Source organism: Misgurnus anguillicaudatus, chromosome 24 (genome assembly GCF_027580225.2).
Source record: "Misgurnus anguillicaudatus chromosome 24, ASM2758022v2, whole genome shotgun sequence".
Lineage (NCBI taxonomy): Eukaryota > Metazoa > Chordata > Actinopteri > Cypriniformes > Cobitidae > Misgurnus > Misgurnus anguillicaudatus.
The window spans coordinates 24,511,695-24,533,266 of NC_073360.2; the positions used below are offsets into that span (position 1 = coordinate 24,511,695).

The following is a 21,572-nucleotide window of genomic DNA, read 5'->3' on the forward strand; positions in this document are numbered from 1 at the left end:
TAGTGATGTTATTGGTGTGATTTCAACCAATGAACTGTGTCGAAATCTTGGTTTAACCTGTGACTGGATAATGTGACTTCAAGAGGGAACCTATCATGGGTAAAGCGAGAACGAGATGGGTGTTTTCAACTTCACGAGGCACCGCCTTTATACCATCTATGACCGCAAGAACCGACAGACGGATGACGTCAAAATACCACGAGAGCGATTCGAGAAATCATACGGACGTCTGATTTCGAATAGCTCTCGCGGTGTTTTGATGTCATCACCTGTCAGTTCTTTCTGTGCCGAACGAAGTCAAACACACATGTTCTCAGCGGATAAAAAAAGAGGGTGTACGATTCTAATGACCTGAACATTACCCCTGAGATGGTAAGAATATCCAGATACATTGTTAAATGTCTTAAAACGTACATTGCCGCTGTTTCTTTGAAGTGTAACATATTTGTTTGGAAAGGTTTTTGCTAGTTAAACGTATTGACTACCATATGTAGGGTGTACAGACGCAGTGGTTACTGTGGTGGTAGGTTATGTGCAGGTATATCTATCTATGCTGTTAATGCAGGAATTTCAATAATCCCGAAAGTTCTGCAGCTGTATGAATGGTCTGATACACATTCTAACTTCTGTCACAATAAAGGCAGTCTGGTTGTAAGGCTTACACGTGATAATGATTTGGGAAAATAGTAGTTCAGAATCTTTGAGAAACATTATCCGGTACGATGCTACAAAATTTGCTGTATTTGACCTGTACCAATAATATGTTTATTTTTGCAGACATGCATGCGCAGATTTTCATATGCGTTTAATCACATATTCTGCATAAATTGCTTTTACCACACTCTTATTTCTTTCTATTGGCAGGCGATTAAAGTGCAAGTAGTTGACGATATGTTTTCGTTGTAAAGTAACCAAATTTATTTGATCTCTCTACATTATCACCCAAACGTAGAAAGGTAACTATTGTAACCATATCTGAGTTATATACGGTTTTCTATTTTAATACAATTTTTAGTTATCTATTTATATTAAGGTCAATTGTTTTTATTTTTATACTGTTTTAGCCATAGGTATTTTTCAATTAACAATTATCTTTTAACCACCAGAGGGCAGACTCTATCAAGAAAGATATAGCAACCCTGTCTGAAACTCTGCCATCTCGTGGTCTAAATGGCAAGTACCTTCCTGATTTTTCTACAATTATCTGTTACTAAATGATGTTCAAATGGGTCTTCATAATATTTCATAAAATAGTATTTTTAAAATCATATAGACAGAATTGCTTTAGTTCATAATAGTTTGTAGTCTATGCACCTATAACAAACACATCGAAGTCTTTTTAAATCTTTATTGCAACACAATCAAAATTAAAGTTTGTTCTGATATACCAGGCACAAAGTAGTGAAAAAAAGGACAACATATATACATATTGCATATTTCAAAAAAACTTCTTGTAGTATTTCTCCTACACGGCATCTAAGTTACTTAACTTAGGCTATTATCACACTGAAACCAAACAATAGCCTTTAACTGTAATTATGTAAAGTGTTTAATATTATTGTCATTTTTTTATTATTATTATAATTATTATTTGCAATTGTGATGTCACACCCTCATTTGTGATTACTGAGTTTTCAATCGTATTCCCAGCAACCCTGTAAGACAAAACATACTTTTATTTACAATTATTGTAAAATGCATAGCTTGCTTTAACTGTATTTAAAAGCTACATTGGTACTGCATAATTTATTCTCTGTATACTTACATTCGTAGTTCTGCTTGCACAAGTCTTCATTGTGCCAGGCTCAGAAGTTTATTTAATTCACATTTTTGCTAAACAATAGAAAAATTAAACATTACACTAAACTATATTTGTCTTAGATCATTTTGTTTCCAGTTCATTTACCCAAAGTAAATTGTATGTGCTGAAACAGCAACAAAATTATTATTGTGAGCACTGATACTGTATTTAGCATTGGGGCAGCACTTCGTTTAACACATTTAAAGCAACATATTCTTTATTTGTGACCAGTACCTGATGCCATTTAAGAATCTTAACAGGAAGTGCCAGGTGACAGAGTTTACAGGTGCTTATTTTATCAAGATCCTCCATATGTCTTTCTTTCTTTACCCTCTGATACTTTGAGAATGAGAAGTCTGCAGTGTCATCAAAATCAACATCCTTTCTCATAAACTGTAAGGCATTTTTGCATTCCAGCTGGTTGAAAAATAAAATGAAAAGTAACAACCATATTAACAAAATGTATAATCATTTATATTATATAAATATGTTTGCTTAAGGCCCTTTATTTACCTCATGCTCGTCTAGACTGTCTAAAGGAATGGACTGCTGACATTTCCAACATCTTGAGGTGGACTCATCTAAAAATAAATGACATGCTGGATCAGTATTTTACATCTAACATAACCAAAAACAAAAAGATGTGGTTGAATTTAGTTTTCATTTATCAATATGATTGTGATCACACTGTGGGTACATTTCTGAACTTTATTCAACTCTGTAATAGTTGAACCTACTGTACAGGTAATACCTAATAGTGTTTGCATCAGTCACTAACCATCAGTTTCATCGTCTTCAGAGCTTGAACTCTTTGACGTTGGGTGGGTTTTTGAACAGTTGTTTGTGTGTTGAAGCTGGTCTTTAAACTGGACGTAACGGCCACAATCATGGCAGCGCTCTGTGCGGCTCCCACAGGACAAACTGTGCTTCAATAGGTCTTTCAGAGGCAGCTCTAGACTACAATACTCACAGCTCTGTAGCCGTTCTGAGCACTCATCTGTCTGAAACAGAAACATAAAGAGATACAAAGAGATGGGAAGGAGTGAGAAAACGCACAGAGAGTGTGAGATCTCACAGACATCTTGCAGTACTAACAGTCTTTTTTGTGTGATGTACTATGCAGGTGTTTTACCTCGTGGTCCAACAGATGCCTTCGTTCCATTTTTTTATTGCACTTCTGACATTTTACCTGTGAGGCATTAAGAAAAATAGTGCAATAAAGTTTAAATAATTCAGGAGGGTTAATAAATGACACACAGCACCAAGCCTACAAAAAGCAGCAGAGATCATAGTGTCATGAGTGGTTGAGACCTGTGCGTGTTGTTCAGCTTTATGTTCTTCCAGCAGCTCTCGTGGGACAGTGTCGTCACAGTCAGGACACAGGCACAGAAACCTCCGACAGTGCGGTTCATGTAGGTCAAAGTTCGCTTTAGCCACTTCTTTATTGCAGTGAGGAAACATTACACACGCATTTAATGAAGGTTAACTAAGTTCAGAAGTATGGTCATGTAAGTCAACCAATCAGCGTGAAGAGGTCTCTCTATAGCCATCCCACACCTTTGTCCCATGACAGTTTTCCAGCATTCCTCCTCCAGCCAATCGCCTCATGCTCGGCTGGTACCCATTCCAGTTAATGGGAGGTTCAGGCTAAAATACAGAGCTTGGTGCCCTCCACTCGGACAGCAGGCCAAATATGCTTTACTATCTTATCTGATTACATGTTAATGCGAAAACTATATTAATTTAACGTTTTCCCTAATAATAAAGATTATGAAAGAGTTATTTTAAAAGAACTATTTCTGTCGCAGTCGTACCTTTTAATTTTGTGCAGAACCGTTTGTGCAACAGAAAAGTTAAATGGATGGTAATGGGATACTTCACCCAAAATGAAAATTCTCAATTTTTCATTCTCATGTTGTTCAAAATCTGTATGGATTTCTTTAATTCTGATGAACACAAAAGTAGATATTTTGATAAATGATGGTAAGCACACAGCTGATTGTAACCATTGACTTCCATAGTAGGAAAACAAATATTATAAATGTATTGTGATAAATGATGAAGAAGATATTTTGATAAATGATGGTAAGCACACAGCTGATTGTAACCATTGACTTCCATAGTAGGAAAACAAATAATATGGATGTATTGTGATAAATGATGGTAAGCACACAGCTGATTGTAACCATTGACTTCCATAGTAGGAAAACAAATATTATAAAAGTATTGTGATAAATGATGAAGAAGATATTTTGATAAATGATGGTAAGCACACAGCTGATTGTAACCATTGACTTCCATAGTAGGAAAACAAATAATATGGATGTATTGTGATAAATGATGGTAAGCACACAGCTGATTGTAACCATTGACTTCCATAGTAGGAAAACAAATATTATAAAGTATTGTGATAAATGATGAAGATATTTTAATAAATGATGGTAAGCACACATTTGATTGTAACCATTGACTTCCATCGTATTTATTTTTCCTACTATGGAAGTCAATGGCTACAATCAGCTGTGTGCTTCTTTGTGTTCATCAGAAAAAAGAAACTCATACAGGTTTAGAACAACAAGAGGATGAGAAAATGATAGAATTTTTTTTTTAATAATAATTCATGTGGCTGCTTTTATGTCAGGGTGTGAACCAAACAGTATAACGTCGTAGAACGTTGTGAACAACGTCACTATGTGGACACGTCACGATTTACACGTACGTGATTCCATGCGTTTTACGTGGAGATTTACATAAAATGTACAATAAAGCAATAAGCCCCAAGAAGCAGTGGGTTACCAGTGCATTTTATAACGGCTAAGGGGCGTTGTTAGGCACGACGCGAAGCGGAGTGCCTAAAACCCCCTTAGCCGTTATAAAATGCACTGGTAACCCACTGCTTCGCGGGGCTTATTGCGTTTATAAAACGGTTGCTTCAAATTATGTATAGCAGGATTTCATATAATAAAACACAGCAAATACGTTGTAATTATATTAGTACAGATATTAGTCTTCCGCCAAACAAAGTAGTTCCTCAGACTCAAGTGTGTCTGCAACAGAGCGGTTCCCAAGCAAAACAGACGGAGCAAAGACACAATGAAACTATGATTCATTAAGACTGTGGTGTTTATTTTCATAAATCAACATTCATCTAATTTATACATTAACATTTATACCGTGCAACTGTTGACGTGTGGATCAAATATGCTTGGAAGCATGCTTAACACTTTCCCTGCCAGCGTTTTTTAAAAGAGTTGCCACCCAGCTTTAGTTAAACATTAATGCCTTTCAGAAAAATGTTCTTCTTTAGATATATAAACATATCAAATGAAAGAACAGACCCTCTGCTTTCAAACAACAAAATAAAAACGTTTCACCCTACCTTCAATTGTTCTTTTATCCTCTCAAATTTTGAGCAAAATGTTGGGATAATTCCATTTCTGTGAATGACTTTTGTTAGAGATCCGATTCAGATCGCTAATCAAAAAATACACTTGAGTTTTAAAGTGTTGAGTGAAAGCATCAGTGTTTATGTTGTGTAAGATCGCCACCACTGATCAGTGATCGCCACCCAGTGGATAATATACGGTACAACTACTCCTCACGGAAGCATTAACAAGAAAACTCAACAATATTTATTGACACTTATCTGGATATCGCCATTAATTGTTCAATTGTTGAGGATTATAATTAATACAATATAATATAATTAGCCCACCCAATAAATCAAAATTGACAACAAAATCCGACATTTTGACAGTTATTTTCTACAGTACACAACAACAGTGGCGCAGTGATACAAGCTATGTAATACGGTTTGAGCCGTGGGTTTACCGGTGAGTTTTATCACAGCTGAGAACGCGTTTCAACCAATCAGAATGAAGAACCAGAACTGGCCGTTTTATAATACATTTTTTTCACATGTGTAATTCATGTGGCTGCTTTTATGTCAGGGTGTGACAGCATTGCACGCGCATTTTATGCAAGCAAATAAACATGCGAAATAAGTTGTCAACCAAGTCAATCTTTGACTCACCAATCATTTTACTGTTTTAGCAAGATACTTTAATTATTCGTAGATTAAATAAGATATAAACGTACAAACTATTAGCTGATAAAGTTACTGTTGCTAACAAGGATATAGCAACCGATAAGTTTCACTTTCATTTAAACCGCTTTAAATAACGATTAACACAAGAAACATAATTTTTGGCTACATAATTCAAAGACGTATAATGTTTAGCTACTTCATTTTTGATGATGATACTGTAAACACTCGATGATTGTGGATAGCTCAAGCCGCACGGCTGTGTTTTGTTTATTTATGTTTAAATAGTAAACAGACGCGGATTTCTTATCTAATGACGATTAAAGGTAAAACACTCACCAGTGAGTACATAAAACATTTTCTTCTGTATCCATAGTTGCACTCGAGAGTGATGACCGAATGTGTGTGTGTGTCAGGCACAAAATCCTACTTTTGGTGAACAGAAAGTGAAACTGAAACTTACAACAGCAGGTGTGTTAAAAGAGATATCATAAACACTATCAATCAAACGTTTAGAAACACTTAATTGACATGTTAACTATGATCTTAAACATCATTTAAACTGAAGGCTTGAAATTACGTCTGTAAACTAAAATATAGCTGTGTCAAACAGATTAGACTCCACAGAGGTAACTCCTTCAATATTCTTAAAAATATTCCTAAAGTGGAAGAAGTTTCTTGATAAAATGACACAGTACGGTTTTGCAATTTCTAGTAATAAGTGACTGCACTTTTCACTGTTTGTATATACAGTATTATAACCCATGTGGTCACCCAGAAATACTACTCATTGCATTTGTTTTGGTGAAACTAATCTTTTCATCTTCAAAAACTTTTCATTATCATGCATTGGGAATCTCATCCCTTGCAGATATTTACCATATAGCTTTGCACAGTAGCTAAACACATACTTAGGTGTTGCATAGTAACCTACCATAGTCAGATAGGCTATTTATAGGATCATAGGAACAACAGGTAAAATAATGGATGGCTCCTCATTGCCATGGTTACATCAATTTAGCTAAGATTTCTGTAAGACAAGCTGAGAAACATTATAAATAAATAAAATAGCTAAATATAATAGTAGCAACTGCTGCAATTGTAAAACAATATTGAATTCCTTCTGTAATACATTATCTCATTACCTTATTAGGAATATACAGTAATATAAGCATTTGTTTAAAAAGTACTTTGTGTTTTTGTTTTTTTTTTTACAAAAAATGGTTGCAGGGTTTACTTCTGTATGAGAAATGTGTGCAGAATATAGTACACTTGCAAAAAAAGGATAATGTTTCATATAGGACTTTTGTGGTACATGTTAACTAAGCAAGATGTTCATTGTTTTATATTTTACGTCTTCTGGAAAACTGAACTATGCAAGGGCGACGCCCTTTAAATTTCAGACAGATTTTATGTAGTAGTCATTAAAAGTTCACCCTAAAATGACAATTCTGTCATCATTTACTCATTCTCATTTTGTTACAAACTACATAAGGAAGATATTTTAAGGAATATTTCTAACCAAACCGTTCGTAAGCCCCATTCACTTCCATAGTAGGATAAAAAATATTATGGAAGTGAATGGGGCTCACGAACGGTTTGGTTACAAACATTCCTCAAAATATCTTCCTTTGTGTTCATCAGAACAAATAAATGTATACAGTTTGTAACAACATGAGAGGGAGTAAATGTGGACAAAATTTTCATTTTTGTGTAAACTATCCCTTTAAAGGGAATATCATGAAAATCTGACTTTCCATGTTTAAGTAATTGGGTCCCAGACAGTGCTTCTATTAACCTAGAAAATGTAAAAAAAAGAACAACCCAGTAACTTAGTTTTGGGAAACGATTACTCTGCAAAAATAGGTAATTGAAATTTGGCTCCCTTGTGATGTCAGAAGGGGATAATACTCTCCTTAAAGGTGGAAAAGAGGATGTTTGTTTTATACATTTTTGCAATATTACTTAAAACTGTCTTTACATAATGATAAAAGACTATTTATTAGGTGCACTGTAAGTAATAATATTAATATACGTCATCTGTGCACAAGATAAGGCCTTAAAAACATCAGCCAATTGCTCTTGCAGTCATCACAATCATCATTGGCCCTCTGGCTTGTCAATCACTGCCATTACGATCCTTGTGAGATACGTGCGCGCTCCAGTAACTTTATACAGGCGACGCATGCGCATAGCGCATGAAACTCCGTCTTAAGTTTCATTTTGTTTTCATTGTCGATCCTGCTTTCCTCCTCGAATTTGCACCATGGAAGAGAAAAAACCCGAAGTAGGACGCAAAAGAAAGACTTTTTTAAAGCCGCTGGGAATAGGAGAAAATTGTCAGAAGAACGTAACTTAATGTAACCAGAGTCGTTAAAGCTCCATTGTGTACTATTTTTAGTTAATTCTTAGCAAAAACCCATGTTTTCTTTCAAAAGTATGTGCTCATTCATGTGTAATTACGCCCACCCCACTAATCAAAGTGTTCTCGTAAGTGTAGAATCTGCTATTTAAAATACATACGGTCGAGTCGCTCTCTGGCTGAATCCATGTTGTGCCTCCATCTTTGAAATACATTCGCCGACGAGGGACATTCCTGAAATTCAAGCTCCGCCTTTCGCGCTTTCACACTACACTCAAGCTGGCCGCGAGCTGAAGCCTACGGAGGTTGCATGTGTAGGCGGTATATGTCATCAAGACAGACTTATTTCAGAATATTAACAATTATAAAGCTGACAATTATTCTTAGTTAATTGTAAATTGATGTAATATGCTTATGACTTGCGAATGTAATGCTCAGTTAATTTAAATAAACCAGGCTTGATGACGTATGCAGCCTGCGACCTGCGTTAGACTGAATCCTTCGGCCGCACGCCGTGATAAACCTGCGATCTAATGCTTTGATTTGAAAGCCTGTTGAAGACATATTCTCGTGGACATTAAAACAAGTCGCCGAGGAAGCTAAACGGGGATTTTAAACGACAACGGGACGGGAAAACATCAAGACCAAAGTCATATTGGAGTTAGTTTTCCAAGATGAGCCTCAATATGGACAATGAAGTTGCTACTTTTATTTTCACCACAGGTAATTCAGCATATTCGTTTACATCTATAAAGTCTATGTTGTAAACTTGAAGTTTTATAGTTCTTTGGCTAACTATAGCATATTATGCAGTTAGTGTAAACAAGCATGTGGTTCGAACAGCCACACGCCGTCTCTCCGCCCATTTATGTAATCTGAGGTACTGAGATAAATGTTTTTAATCTTTTCTGACCTCTAACGTAGCACAAACACACGGTGACAGCTCTATTTTTAGCCTTTCATTGATAAAACGCCGCTGATCTGCGCGTCTTTCGTTTCATTTTACAAGCGTGTGAAAGTTGAGCGATCTTATTTCACCAATATCAGAGAAAGCTCTTACATATACACGGACATGTAACGTTTACTTAAAACATAAGCATTGGACTCTGACATATTAGTTTCGCGTCCATTTAAACCCGTCATTACTCCAGCTCATGAGTAAATGACAGGAGAGGAACTGGTCCACAGACCATCTCCTCAGTAATCTGAAGAGAAGCGGTCGAAAATGGACAAAAAGAGACGGATTTAAACACCAAGTGTAAACGTAATGTCTCTCTCTCGTCCACTTGTGATCTGATCGATGAAAACACATCTTAATACCAAGTTTAACAGCCCGTGTGATATTTTCCTCGCGTGGATGAAAAAGGAGTGTCTAAGCTACGTTTATGATTGCTTTTTGTAACTTATGTGATTTTAAGCGGACATATCATGACAATCAGACTTTTTACATGTTTAACATAAATCTGTGTGCTTTGACGGATCACAGGCAAAGGACAATGCAAATTGTTCATTTTTTTCATTGCTTTAGCTTTAGCTACTGGAAGCCATGTTAACCTTGGCATGACAGGGCCACCGTACTACTTAAAACACGTTCCGAATGGGGGGGCTAGAAAGTAATAATCAGTTGGTTGTCATATAGAGTTTTACCGCTAGATGGGAGTAGATCCTACACAGTGGGGCTTTAATGGAGAAACATTTCAACGCTGGAGAGCAATGAATGAACAGAGAGGTGTCAAGACAGACGCACAGTTCGCAAAAAATCTTCTCAACAGGTAACAGTGATTATTCTTTCTTTGTGGATGTAATTATCGTTGTACTATTATTCAGGTATATTGGCGTTGTTATTGTACTGTAGTTGTAAGGCAGTGACCAGTCTGCTACATGCTAGTTGAAATGGGAGTAAGTTAGCGTCAACTGATCTAACGTTTTAACGTCTTATGTGTTTATTATCATATCATTTCACATAATGAATTCACTGACGTGACACAGCATATGCCTGTGGCAAACAAACACTCGTTCGTGCAGTTTAGGAAGGCGTTCCCTAGAAATGAGCTGTGAAAGCGAGAGGCTGTTCTTGCGCATGCGCTCATTTAAAAAACTCCATAACCGTTTTTGGATTCTCGGTCGGCGAAAAACATCCTCTTTTGTGCCCTTAATCTGCACTATCCAACCATTTAGTGCAGAGATCAGCTCATTTGCATTTATAAGGACACACCCAAAAACTGTTTATTTTTATTTTAATCGAGATCTTCGCATCTTAAAAAAGTCTTGTGAAATGTCCCCTTTAACAAAACATGTTGCATTAAAGGGAAGTTCAAACTCTTATAGTCCTAGACCATAGATGTTTTAAAGCATAGCGTACTTCTTTTAAAACCTTACTTATTACTTGATTTTCCAAGTGTATAAAAAATGCTGGGTTGTTAAAAAGGGACAACCCTACTGTGGGGTTGAATTAACCCAGAAGATGTTTACTTGACCCAACAATGGATTAAAAGAACCTAGCAATTTGGTGGAAACAACCCAATTACAACCCAATAAGTGTACCCAGCGCTAGGTTGAAAATAACCCAGTATTTTTTTAGAGTGTTTACATCTGGATCAGTTTAAGGCATTCAACATTGTGTTTCTGTGTACCTTTCCCAGAGACTTTAATGAACCACTAGGAGTTTGAGAGAATGTTGAATGGATGTCTCTTGTTGGCCCCAATTAGGCAATGTTCTCTTATACTGACTCTCTACTTCATGGTTTTATTAAGCTGTTAATAAAAAAAAATGTTCTCGGAGTAATTGAACAAAGCTTTTGTATCATGGCAGGTGGCACAACATTAGTTCCTGGCTGCTGAGACATCAGACATCAGCTAATGGATGTCTGTCAGCAGAAAGCACACAGGAGCAGACAGCTGTGTCACGCCAGGGCAATCATAGTAATTACTGTATTGAGTTTCGCATTTTCGCTCTCACCTCAGATGGGTGTGGACAGGAAAGTTTACACAGGCTGCTTTATTTTTTCAAACCCAGCTGTCAGCTGCAATACCTGATCAGAATTGTGATCAGCTTTAGCTGTGCCACAGTCGCATACGTATAAGGGTGAACCGACCTGCTGTGCGTGATGCTTTACATAAACGTGCCATTAAACTGAATGTAGTAGTGAAGTGCACTTGAAGCCTGTTTCATTGTATGTTTGTGTGAGTGCATGCACTTTTTTGAGAAAAATCCCAGATACTTAATCCGCCAGTTAGAACAGGAAAGCAAAGACGTATTTGCCTTAATTCTACAGTCACAGAGATAAGTTCACATGCTTTCCTCCATTTATATTCTGTGTGATTATACTAAAGTTGTTTCTCTTCTCTGTAAGATTTTATTGCGCTGGATCTAATTGCTTCCAGCTCTCTTAATTGAAAGTTATATGGTTGATCAGAGACATCACAGCTGTAATGATAGTCCAATAAATAATGCATGAAAATAAATATTGTTATATTGCACTAAAGGGCTCCTATTTATCATACATGTTTTACATTTAAATAGAATTGAAATGTTTGCTCGAATTAAATTTTAATAGCATGCATGCTGTGCCTCTTATATCTAAATTTAAGATGTGCACGTTGCTATTTTGTAACAAAATTGTTGTTTGGATGTTTTGTTCCTGTATGACAATTGGTAGAGCGGTGCATTAGCAGCATAAAGGTCATGGGTTCGTCTGCAGGGAGCACACAGTGCATTACAAGAAGGTATCAGTTTCATCAGTAAGTTGCTTTGGATAAAATCTAGCAAGCAATTTGGAATTTAAAAGACGTTTATAGCCATCCAGACGTCTAGGCTAAAACAAGGCAAAATTTGGAATGTCAATGAAAATTTAAAGTGCGCCTATTTCTTTGCTAAAAAACAACGTTATATTATGTATTTGGTATAATACAATGTGGTTTATGGTTAAAAAACAGATTATTTCCACATACCGTACCTTTTTGTAGCTCCAGATTTCACTTTCTTCCTGAAACGCATGAATTTGAAAAGCTCTGTGTCCCTGATTGACCAGCTAATCTGTACGTTGTGATTAGCCTGAATACCTCTGACATCAACCGGAAATTACGCTCCTTACCATGTTTGAAAGATTCAGTTGCTAACAGAAGTTAACTTTCATGCGCGATCGGGTTTTAACTGCTTAATTGGATGACGCGTCAATTGTTAAATGTCACCATACGCTCAGTTGAATCTACCAATGGGTCTACGCAGCCCGGGTCAAGCCAACACATCTCACTCAGAACCGTGAGAAGACGCGCATGCGCGGGTTTCAATTTAGACATTGTAGAGATCTTGGAGAACTTCTAGGCTATATTACGGATCTTGTTCTTGGAATGGTACTCATCATTCTTCTTCCTCCAAACACGTTTTTTGGAATTATGACACTAATTATGAGAATTAAGACGGCCTGGACATGTGCTGGTTTAAGCAGGGGAACCTTCCGTGCCATGCATGATTTCAAACCATGACGTCTTGGAAACGGTGGTCTCAGCTCTTTTCAGGTCATTAATCAGCTCCTCCCGTGTAGTTCTGGGCTGATTTCTCACCTTTTTTAGGATCATTGAGACTCCACAGGGTGAGATCTTGCATGGAGCCCCAGTCCAAGGGAGATTGACAGTCATGTTTATTTTCTTCCATTTTCTAATGATTGCTCCAACAGTGGACCTTTTTTCACCAAGCTGCTTGTCAATTTCCCCGTAGCCCTTTCCAGCCTTGTGGAGGTGTACAATTTTGGTGTACCGCTCTTTGGTCTTGGCCATGCTAGTAGTTGGATCCTTACTGATTTTATGGGGTGGACAGGTGTCTTTATGCAGCTAATGACCTTAAACAGTTGCATCTAATTTAGGATAATAAATGGAATGGAGGTGGACATTTAAAAGCTAAACTAACAGGTCTTTGATGGTCAGAATTCTAGCTTATAGACAGGTGTTCAAATGCTTATTTGCAGCTATATCGTATAAATAAATAGTAATCATACATTGTCATTTCTGGATTTTTTTTTTAGATTATGTCTCTCACAGTGGACATGCACCTATGATGACAATTTCAGACCCCTCCATGATTTCTAAGTGGGAAAACTTGCAAAATAGCAGGGTGTTCAAATACTTATTTTCCTCATTGTATGTATCTTAATTAGTCAAGGGGATGGTATAATTCCTTGGTGCATAACTTCCTATTCTGAAAATTTCATCAATTGTGCAAAAATGTCATGTGCAGGAACTGCATAGAGTTTTTTCAGTAATGCAGTTATTTTGGGAAAATGTGAATAATTGCATTGCAGGCTGATTCAAGGTGTGCCCTAAATATTCTTCTGGCACTCCTATAATTTTCAGTCAGGGGCTACAGTACTCGTAATAACAAAAAAGTTACTGTAGTCTGGAGCCCCGAATGACTAGGAAAAAAATTATATATATATATATATATATATATATATATATATATATATATATATATATATATATATATATATATATATTTATTTATTTATTTATTTATTTATTTTGGGGGGGCACTTCAAATGTGGTAACCCTGGGGCACTACACTGTTTTAATCCAGGCCTGGCTGTAAATCCGAAGTGGGAGGAATTATGATAATGTCGGTCTTGTCTACATCACCAATCCCAGAACTGTTGCATACAATCCATGTGTTTGTTGTAGTCCAAGAAAGGATATTTATGTTGGAGACGATAACTCGCTTTATGGTTTACTTTGGGGTTTGTACCTTTTGCATATCTTTAACATGTATAATACACACTTACACACCAAAGGAAATTTAAAAACGTGAATCGGACAATAGGTGCTCTTTAATAGATGTCTAACCATAGGCGAAAAAATGAAATTAAAAAAATAAATTAAACCAAACACCCTGTAATCACTGCCGACTTGGATTACATGATGAAATATCCAACCTGATCTCACGAGAATTCGTACATATTTCACGAGTTGGCTAATTTGCATCAATTCATACGAAGTTAATTGTCCAAAAACATACGATTATCATAAAAAACAATAACAAAAATGTACGAACATACAAAAATGTACAAAGGTGGTCATACGAATTAGCCACCTTGTAAAACATGTACGAATTGCCATGATATAGTGTTGGAATATCATACATCTCTCAAGTCTTTTTTTGGCAAAAACAACTAAATTAAAGTTTATTTTTGCTGGAAGTGGCTGGACAATATATCGTCTAGTTAACCTGCTTGCGGTGAAGCATCTGCCAAATGCATAATTGTAATTGTCAAGAAGATAATGAATATCGGTATCACTGAGGGTGTAAACATAATGTGAATTAACTATCAGCGGATAGATTTTGTGTTGAAGGATGTCACACTTCTGATCTACGGTTAACTCTTGCATACGCTCATTTCGAAAACTAAATAAATGTAGGTTAACAATGCAAACACTTACATAAAATTGTTTGAATCTCCTGTTGTTTTTGGACTAATGCTATATACATATGTTCGGCCAACCAAACCCTCTGGCAGAACTCTAAAGAACATTTCCAAAGAGGGTTACCAAGGCAACCTCAGAAAGTGCACCAATTAGAAGGCGCAATGGCTCTCGAAACGCTAAACTGCCGAGAGATTAAAGGAGATTGATACAACCGCTCGAAACCAACAGTCAAATGAATGAGCCAGGCAATGTTCAACAGGCACTTTGAGTGAATGATTGTATTAACTACAACTTGACTTTGCTGAGAACAGGACATGTATGAGTTTCTGTCTGTGCTTGAGTAAAGACTTAATCCCGTTTTCTTACCTAGGTTTCCAACTATTTGGTTATTTACGTTTATGACCGTATCATTACAAGCTACTTACAGTCTATACATATTATTAGAACTTGTTTGTGTTTTCCCTTTGCAAGAAAACATGTGTCCCTAGATACATGATTTGTTTCTCTTGAATTCAGAGTATTGATGTTTTGCTGTTATGGGCGGGTGAGCGCGTGCGTAAGTGGACATTGATCTGGTTTTACCACAATGGTGTGAATGAATGGATTGACCGCATTATGTTTTAATGGCTAAAACGGATGTTCATCACAAATATCTGAATTGAATCTTCCTCTATAATCTCGTTTAGGTTCTGCTTGTATTGTAAAGCGTGCAATGACAAGTCATGCACTTAAATATTGATTTTCTTGCGTATGTGCATTGCATGGGAATATCTGTGGCATTCTTGCATGCATTCAGTTGAAAAAATTCAACGAAAGCTATTAATGCTTTGTCAGCGTATATGTGTGTGCCATAAATCTTGTGTAAGGATGGTTTATGCGGCTCAACTGTTTGTTGAAAAATTATCTTCACCCCCTCACAAATCCATCATAGATGGAGCATATTCACTACCATAGCAACTACTACAACTACAACCTACATTCTTCAACACACACACACACACACACACACACTCTCTCATGCTCTCTCTCTCTCTCTCTCTCTTTTTTCTCTCTTTCTCTCTCTATCTCCATCTATCTCTTTCTTTTTCTCTCTCACAATTCTTCTTGCTTGCATTTTCTCAGTCTTTTGCCTCCCTCCACAGTCTCTATCTCTCTCTCTCTCTCTCTCTCTCTCTCTCTCTCTCTTTCTCTCGCTCTATTTGAGCTGCCCTCTCTCTCTCCTCACTCGTGTTGAACCACTCGGTTCATGCTGCACTGCTGTGTTTACTCAGTCTTGCGAGCCACTGATGGCAGATTCAAGGTAAGATAATGTTTTAATGGTAATTCAAGTGCATGATGGATTGAGGATTGCAAAGCTCTTTTCTTGGTCGTGTCTGACACTAATGGGAAACAGTGGTTAGTATGGGTTCGAGCGAGACCGTAACTGTTGCTGTTTTGGCAGGTGCATGCGTGCGAGTGTTTTCTCAAGCTTAAGCTGTGACTTAATGGGTGTGTTTTGTGTTTGCGCGTGCTGTCTTACTGGATGTCATGTAAAGCTGTATTTGGGGTTTGGTCACAAGCCGAATGTCGTCGTTGGGAATTCGATGCTGCTCATGACTCAGAGTTGTGTTGGGGACGCTAAACTGATTAGTAGTTTTGAACTCTCACACTTGCAATTGCAAAAACTGTTACTCAGCCCTACAGTGCAGCCGTGTAACATTTGTACTTGTTCAGTTATTTAATAATAGTTCTTGGGCTAAGTGGGTGTTGTGTCAGTGACTCATTCAATGAGTGTATGCCATTATTTGTGGCTGTCAGGGGGATGTGTTTTTGCGTGATTGGGTAAATAAATAAAGGATAAATAAAGTATGTTGAGGATGAACATGACTCAGTTACACCATCTGTGCAGGATTTAGTAAACAGAAGCATTATAAAGGGCCTCACGAAATGAAAAAAAAAGTAGGGTTGTGCAATATACCGCATCGCAATACATCGTGATATGCATATTGCAGTAGTTTGCAATAAATGAGATTTCATTTGATACTTACAGTAATGTATGGTTAAAGTTTTAGGTTGATGGGAATAATATAGTAGTTGGGATATGTGTGCGGGTGCAACTGCGCACGATAGTGGTGATAGTTTATTTATTTTTGTTTGTTTGTTTACATCGTTAAAATGTCTGATTTGTTTTTTATGCAACAAGCAGTTGCTGCGTTGTGTCTTTTTCCTTAAATATTTGACATATGTTGGTTAAATAACCAAATATACCGAAAAGGCAGTAATGCATTATTGTATTATTTAGCACGCCATCCCACATTGCATTTTCGTCTATGTCGACATAAAAGTATAGATATTGATACATTGTGAAAACAATGTTATTTCAGATTTCGTATGTGTGATTTGAGCAGTCATCATTGTGGTTATAGCATTAAAATGATATGATCTTGGGTTTAGAGTTCACATTGCAGTGCAATCTGTAGCTTGTTGAATGCTAAGAGAAACATCGCTATCCTTTCCAGTTCACAATTCACCTTTATGGCATAATTACATCCTTTTACAGTTTATTTTAGATCCTGCAATGCTCATCATCTTTCCAGTCATTTCCCAATCGACTCTTTCTCACTTTCAAGTCACTTTTTCTTTTTTTTCTCGTTATTTTGTGGTATAGTCACTTCACACCTCATTTTCTTCCTCAATACGTGCCCTCACTTTATTTGCCTAAGGGCCTTAAGTGATGAACAGAAAGTTTAATAAAGAATGACTCACCGGTGGAAGGAACTAACAGCTTTAATCTTTCTTCTGATTTGTTTTCAGCTTTCCTACATTTATGTATTTGGCAGGCATTTTTATTCAATGCCCTTTATAGTGCATTATACACTCACCTAAAGGATTATTAGGAACACCATACTAATACTGTGTTTGACCCCCTTTCACCTTCAGAACTGCCTTAATTCTACGTGGCATTGATTCAACAAGGTGCTGAAAGCATTCTTTAGAAATGTTGGCCCATATTGATAGGATAGCAGTTGATGGAGATTTGTGGGATGCACATTCAGGGCACGAAGCTCCCGTTCCACCACATCCCAAAGATGCTCTATTGGGTTGAGATCTGGTGACTGTGGGGACCATTTTAGTACAGTGAACTCATTGTCATGTTCAAGAAATCAATTTGAAATGATTTGAGCTTTGTGACATGGTGCAGTATTCTGCTGGAAGTAGCCATCAGAGGATGGATACATGGTGGTCATAAACGGATGGACATGGTCAGAAACAATGCTCAGGTAGGTCGTGGCATTTAAAGGATGCCCAATTGGCACTAAAGGGCCTAAAGTGTGCCAAGAAAACATCCCTCACACCATTACACCACCACCACCAGCCTGCACAGTGGTAACAAGGCATGACGGATCCGTGTTCTCATTCTGTTTACCCAAATTCTGACTCTACCATCTGAATGTCTCAACAGAAATCAAGACTCATCAGACCAGGCGACATTTTTTCAGTCTTCAACTGTCCAATTTTGGTGAGCTCGGCAATTTGTAGCCTCTTTTCCTATTTGTAATAGAGATGAGTGGTACGCGGTGGGGTCTTCGGCTGTTGTAGCCCATCCACTTCAAGGTTGTGTGTGTTGTGGCTTCACAAATGCTTTGCTGCATACCTCGGTTGTAACGAGTGGTTATTTCAGTCAAAGTTCTCTTCTATCAGCTTGAATCAGTCGGCACATTCTCCTCTGAGCATCAACAAGACATTTTCGCTCACAGGACTGCCGCATACTGGATGTTTTTACCTTTTCACACCATTCTTTGTAAACCCTAGAAATGGTTGTTGTTGAAAATCCCAGTAAATGAGCAGATTGTAAAATACTCAGACCGGCCCATCTGGCACCAACAACCATGCCACGCTCAAAATTGCTTAAATCACCTTTTTTTTACCACTCTGACATTTAGTTTGCAGTTCAGGAGATTGTCTTGACCGGGACCACACGCCTAAATGCATTGAGGCAACTGCCATGTGATTGGTTGATTAGATAATTGCATTAATGAGAAATTGAACAGGTGTTCCTAATAATCTACCAATTAAGCTACTGGACTCTCTTAGGTTCATTCTCTATGTGGTTCTCTTAGCATTGCTCTTCATCTCTTTTCCGGTCACTTTTCACCTCTTCTGTTCTCATTCTCTCTCTTTACGTCTCTTCTGTTTTGTTCTCCCCTGCTTGTGTATTGAAAGACATGCCAAAAAAATCAAAAAACAGGTTTGCAACCATAAAAATGATGCAGAATAAACAAAATCTGACAAAACATCAAGCTCACGTGAAGCAAAGATGAACAAGACCCATAAACCACATACTGCAGAACAGTGATGGTTGTCTCTCGCTCTGTGGTCATCAGTGACTCAAAGATAAGATGCTGCAGAAAACCTAGAAGCAAGCAACGCACTGAGAATATTTGTTTCTGTGTGTCGTACATGCGTTTGATGTTAAGGTGGGTGTAAAATATTGCAGGCATTGAGTGGGTGTAGTGACTGAGCTCTTTGTCACAGCCAACGAAATCCTCTCACGCAGTACATGGATGAGAGAGGGAGAGCGTATATCACGTTTAATGAGTGGATCAAAGGAGTCAAGCAGAGAAAGTCAAAATGCGAGAAAACAGTGAGAAAGAAGAATGAGGAGAGGTGTTGAGAAGTTCAAAGAAAGAAGAGAAAATTAACGAGGTGAAAAGAGGTCAATTAGAGATTATCTTACAAACTGAAAATTATCACTGTCAATTAAATACCCATGGCGGTGGACACATTTTCCTCCAAAACTTAACCAGATCACATTAAAGGTCACCTATAGTAATTTTTCAGGATTTAAAGTGCACCTATTTCATTGCTAAAAACAATATTATTTTGTGTATTTGGTATAAAGCAATGTGTTCGCGTGGTTTATGGTTAAAAAACATGTTATTTTCGACATACCATACATTTTAGTAGCTCCAGATATACTGCTTTTCCAAATGCTCTAATTTTGTATAAAACTCATTGATTTGAAAAGCTCTGTCCCTGATTGGCCTGAATATCTCTGACGTCAGCCGGAAATGTGATGCTCCTTTTCATGTTTGAAAGATTCGCTCACAATGCAATGCTAACAGGAGTTAACTTACAGGCTGTGAGTCCGAATCGGGAGGAATTAGTATAATGTCGGTCTTGTCCACGTCAACAGGCCCAGGAAGTAAACTGTTGCCTGCAATCTGGGGGTTTGTTGTAGTACAAGAAAAAAGATTTACGTTAGAAACGATAACTCGCGTCATCGTTTACTTTTGGGTTTGTTCCTTTTGCTTATCTTTAACATGTGCTAATACATACTTACACACCAAAGGAAATGTAAAAACGTGAATCAGACCATAGTTGCTCTTTAATATTAGTCTCAGGTGTCCCCAGAATGTGTCTGTAAAGTTTCGAGTCCAAACACCCTAAAGATCATTTATTATTCCATGTTGAAAAGGTCCATTTTTGGATATGCGGATAAAAGTGCTGTTTTGTGTGTTTCTCTTTAAATGCAAATGAGCTATTGCTTTCCGTATGCAAACAAGCTAACTTTTATCTATACCAAAAACATACACAGTTTTTAATGAGGCACAGACAGGGTAAAACATGCTTTGGCCAGTAATTATGTTAATAGAGACAGAGCGCAGCGCGTCACAACCTGAAAACCACGCCCACCGGGGGGGAAAGCAATCCAACAGTCTCCATTGACTTTGTATTGCAAAAGGCCGCCTCCTTGTCATTTCTGGCTTATAACAAAAAACGGAATAATGCCTAAAAGCTGCTTTGGGACAATATGTACAGCTAACAAGCCAAAGAACACAGAAATAAGTTTTTATAAGCTGTCGAGCCGTAAAACCCAGTCTTTAAGGAGAATAAAGTGGATCGCCGATTACGTTTCCCCCTATTGGACGCAGTTTTACTAATAGGAGTACTATGAAAAGTTGCCTGTTTCCATTTCTGTGTCTAAACGCTCGTTTTTTGAAGTCGACAGCTTATAAAAAATTATTTATTTATTTTTTTGGCGTGTTAGATGTACACCTTGTCACACAGCAGCTTTTAGGTATTATTCTGTTTTTAAGTTTAATCTGTAAATAAGTTTTTATAAGCTGTCGACCCCAAAAAACGAGCGTTTAAAGACACAAAAATGGATACAGGCAACTTTTCATAGTACTTCTATTAGTAGAACTGCGTCCACTAGGGGGAAACGTAGTCGGCGATCCACTTTATTCTCCTTAAAGGCTGGGTTTTACGGTTATCCTCAGACATGTTTGCAAAGTTTTTTTATTTTTCAAACTTACTGCGTGCTTCTCCCTCAGACTGTAAACAAAGCCTGGGCGCACAAAAAAAAACAGCTAGGGCACACCAGAGAACACGTCAGCCGTGTCGTATGTCAGCCGCGTTGTACGTCATCCGCGTCACTGCAGTTGCGTGGCTTTGGTCTCGTGCGTGCGCTTCACAACAGGCACGGAAGAGAAGACAATGCTGAATAAAGCCGTCATTTTTGTTATGTTTGGACCAAAATGTGTTTTCGATGCTTCGGCGCATTCGGGCTGGCCCACTGATGTCGCATGGACTACTTTGATGATGTTTTTGTTGCCTTTCTGGACATGGACAGTATACTAAACATAGATTTTCAATGAAGGGTCAGCAAGCTCTCGGACTAGATCTAGAACATCTTGAACTGTGTTTTCGAAGATTAACGGAGGTCTTGTGAGTTTGGAAAGACATTATTTTCATTTTTGTGTGAACTATCCCTTTAAGGTTTTACACAGATTTAAAAAATAAAGGAGTGGGTGGATTTTTATCATTACAGGGTGGTTGTGTACAGACATAGCAAAACTTGAATTTTATTCAAACATATAAAAGTGAATTTCTTATATCAGGTCCCCTTTAAGACTTGCTTGTCAAGTAGTAGTTAAATGGTGTGTTTTTTTGCTTATGTATCACTA

The 21,572-nt window shown here is 37.4% G+C and overlaps 1 protein-coding gene across 2 annotated transcripts; it reads right to left on the bottom strand.

Annotated features, from left to right (window-relative positions):
* Positions 1 to 1,334: 1,334 nt before the first annotated feature.
* Positions 1,335 to 6,328, bottom strand: xaf1 (XIAP associated factor 1). Of its 2 annotated transcripts, none has more exons than XM_055196746.2 (8): positions 6,186 to 6,328; positions 3,113 to 3,248; positions 2,934 to 2,990; positions 2,580 to 2,802; positions 2,315 to 2,382; positions 2,036 to 2,218; positions 1,766 to 1,833; positions 1,335 to 1,655 (listed from the first exon to the last, which is right to left on the bottom strand). In XM_055196746.2, exons 1-7 carry the CDS (start codon positions 6,218 to 6,220, stop codon positions 1,792 to 1,794), a joined length of 744 nt encoding a protein of 247 aa, XP_055052721.2. In that variant the 5' UTR covers positions 6,221 to 6,328; the 3' UTR covers positions 1,335 to 1,655; positions 1,766 to 1,791. The 2 variants fall into 2 exon arrangements, with proteins under 2 accessions (XP_055052721.2, XP_073719013.1); XM_073862912.1 differs by having other exon boundaries at positions 1,758 to 1,833.
* Positions 6,329 to 21,572: the final 15,244 nt, after the last annotated feature.

Bases quoted from the DNA above. Each gene is read 5' to 3' on its own strand.
- xaf1 (XM_055196746.2), bottom strand. From the start codon at position 6,220: ATGGATACAGAAGAAAATGTTTTATGTACTCACTG. The intron at 3,249-6,185 runs GTGAGTGTTTTA...GTTTCCTCACTG, and splicing joins AATGTTTTATGTACTCACTG to CAATAAAGAAGTGGCTAAAG. The intron at 2,803-2,933 runs GTAAAACACCTG...TTTCTGTTTCAG, and splicing joins GGCATCTGTTGGACCACGAG to ACAGATGAGTGCTCAGAACG.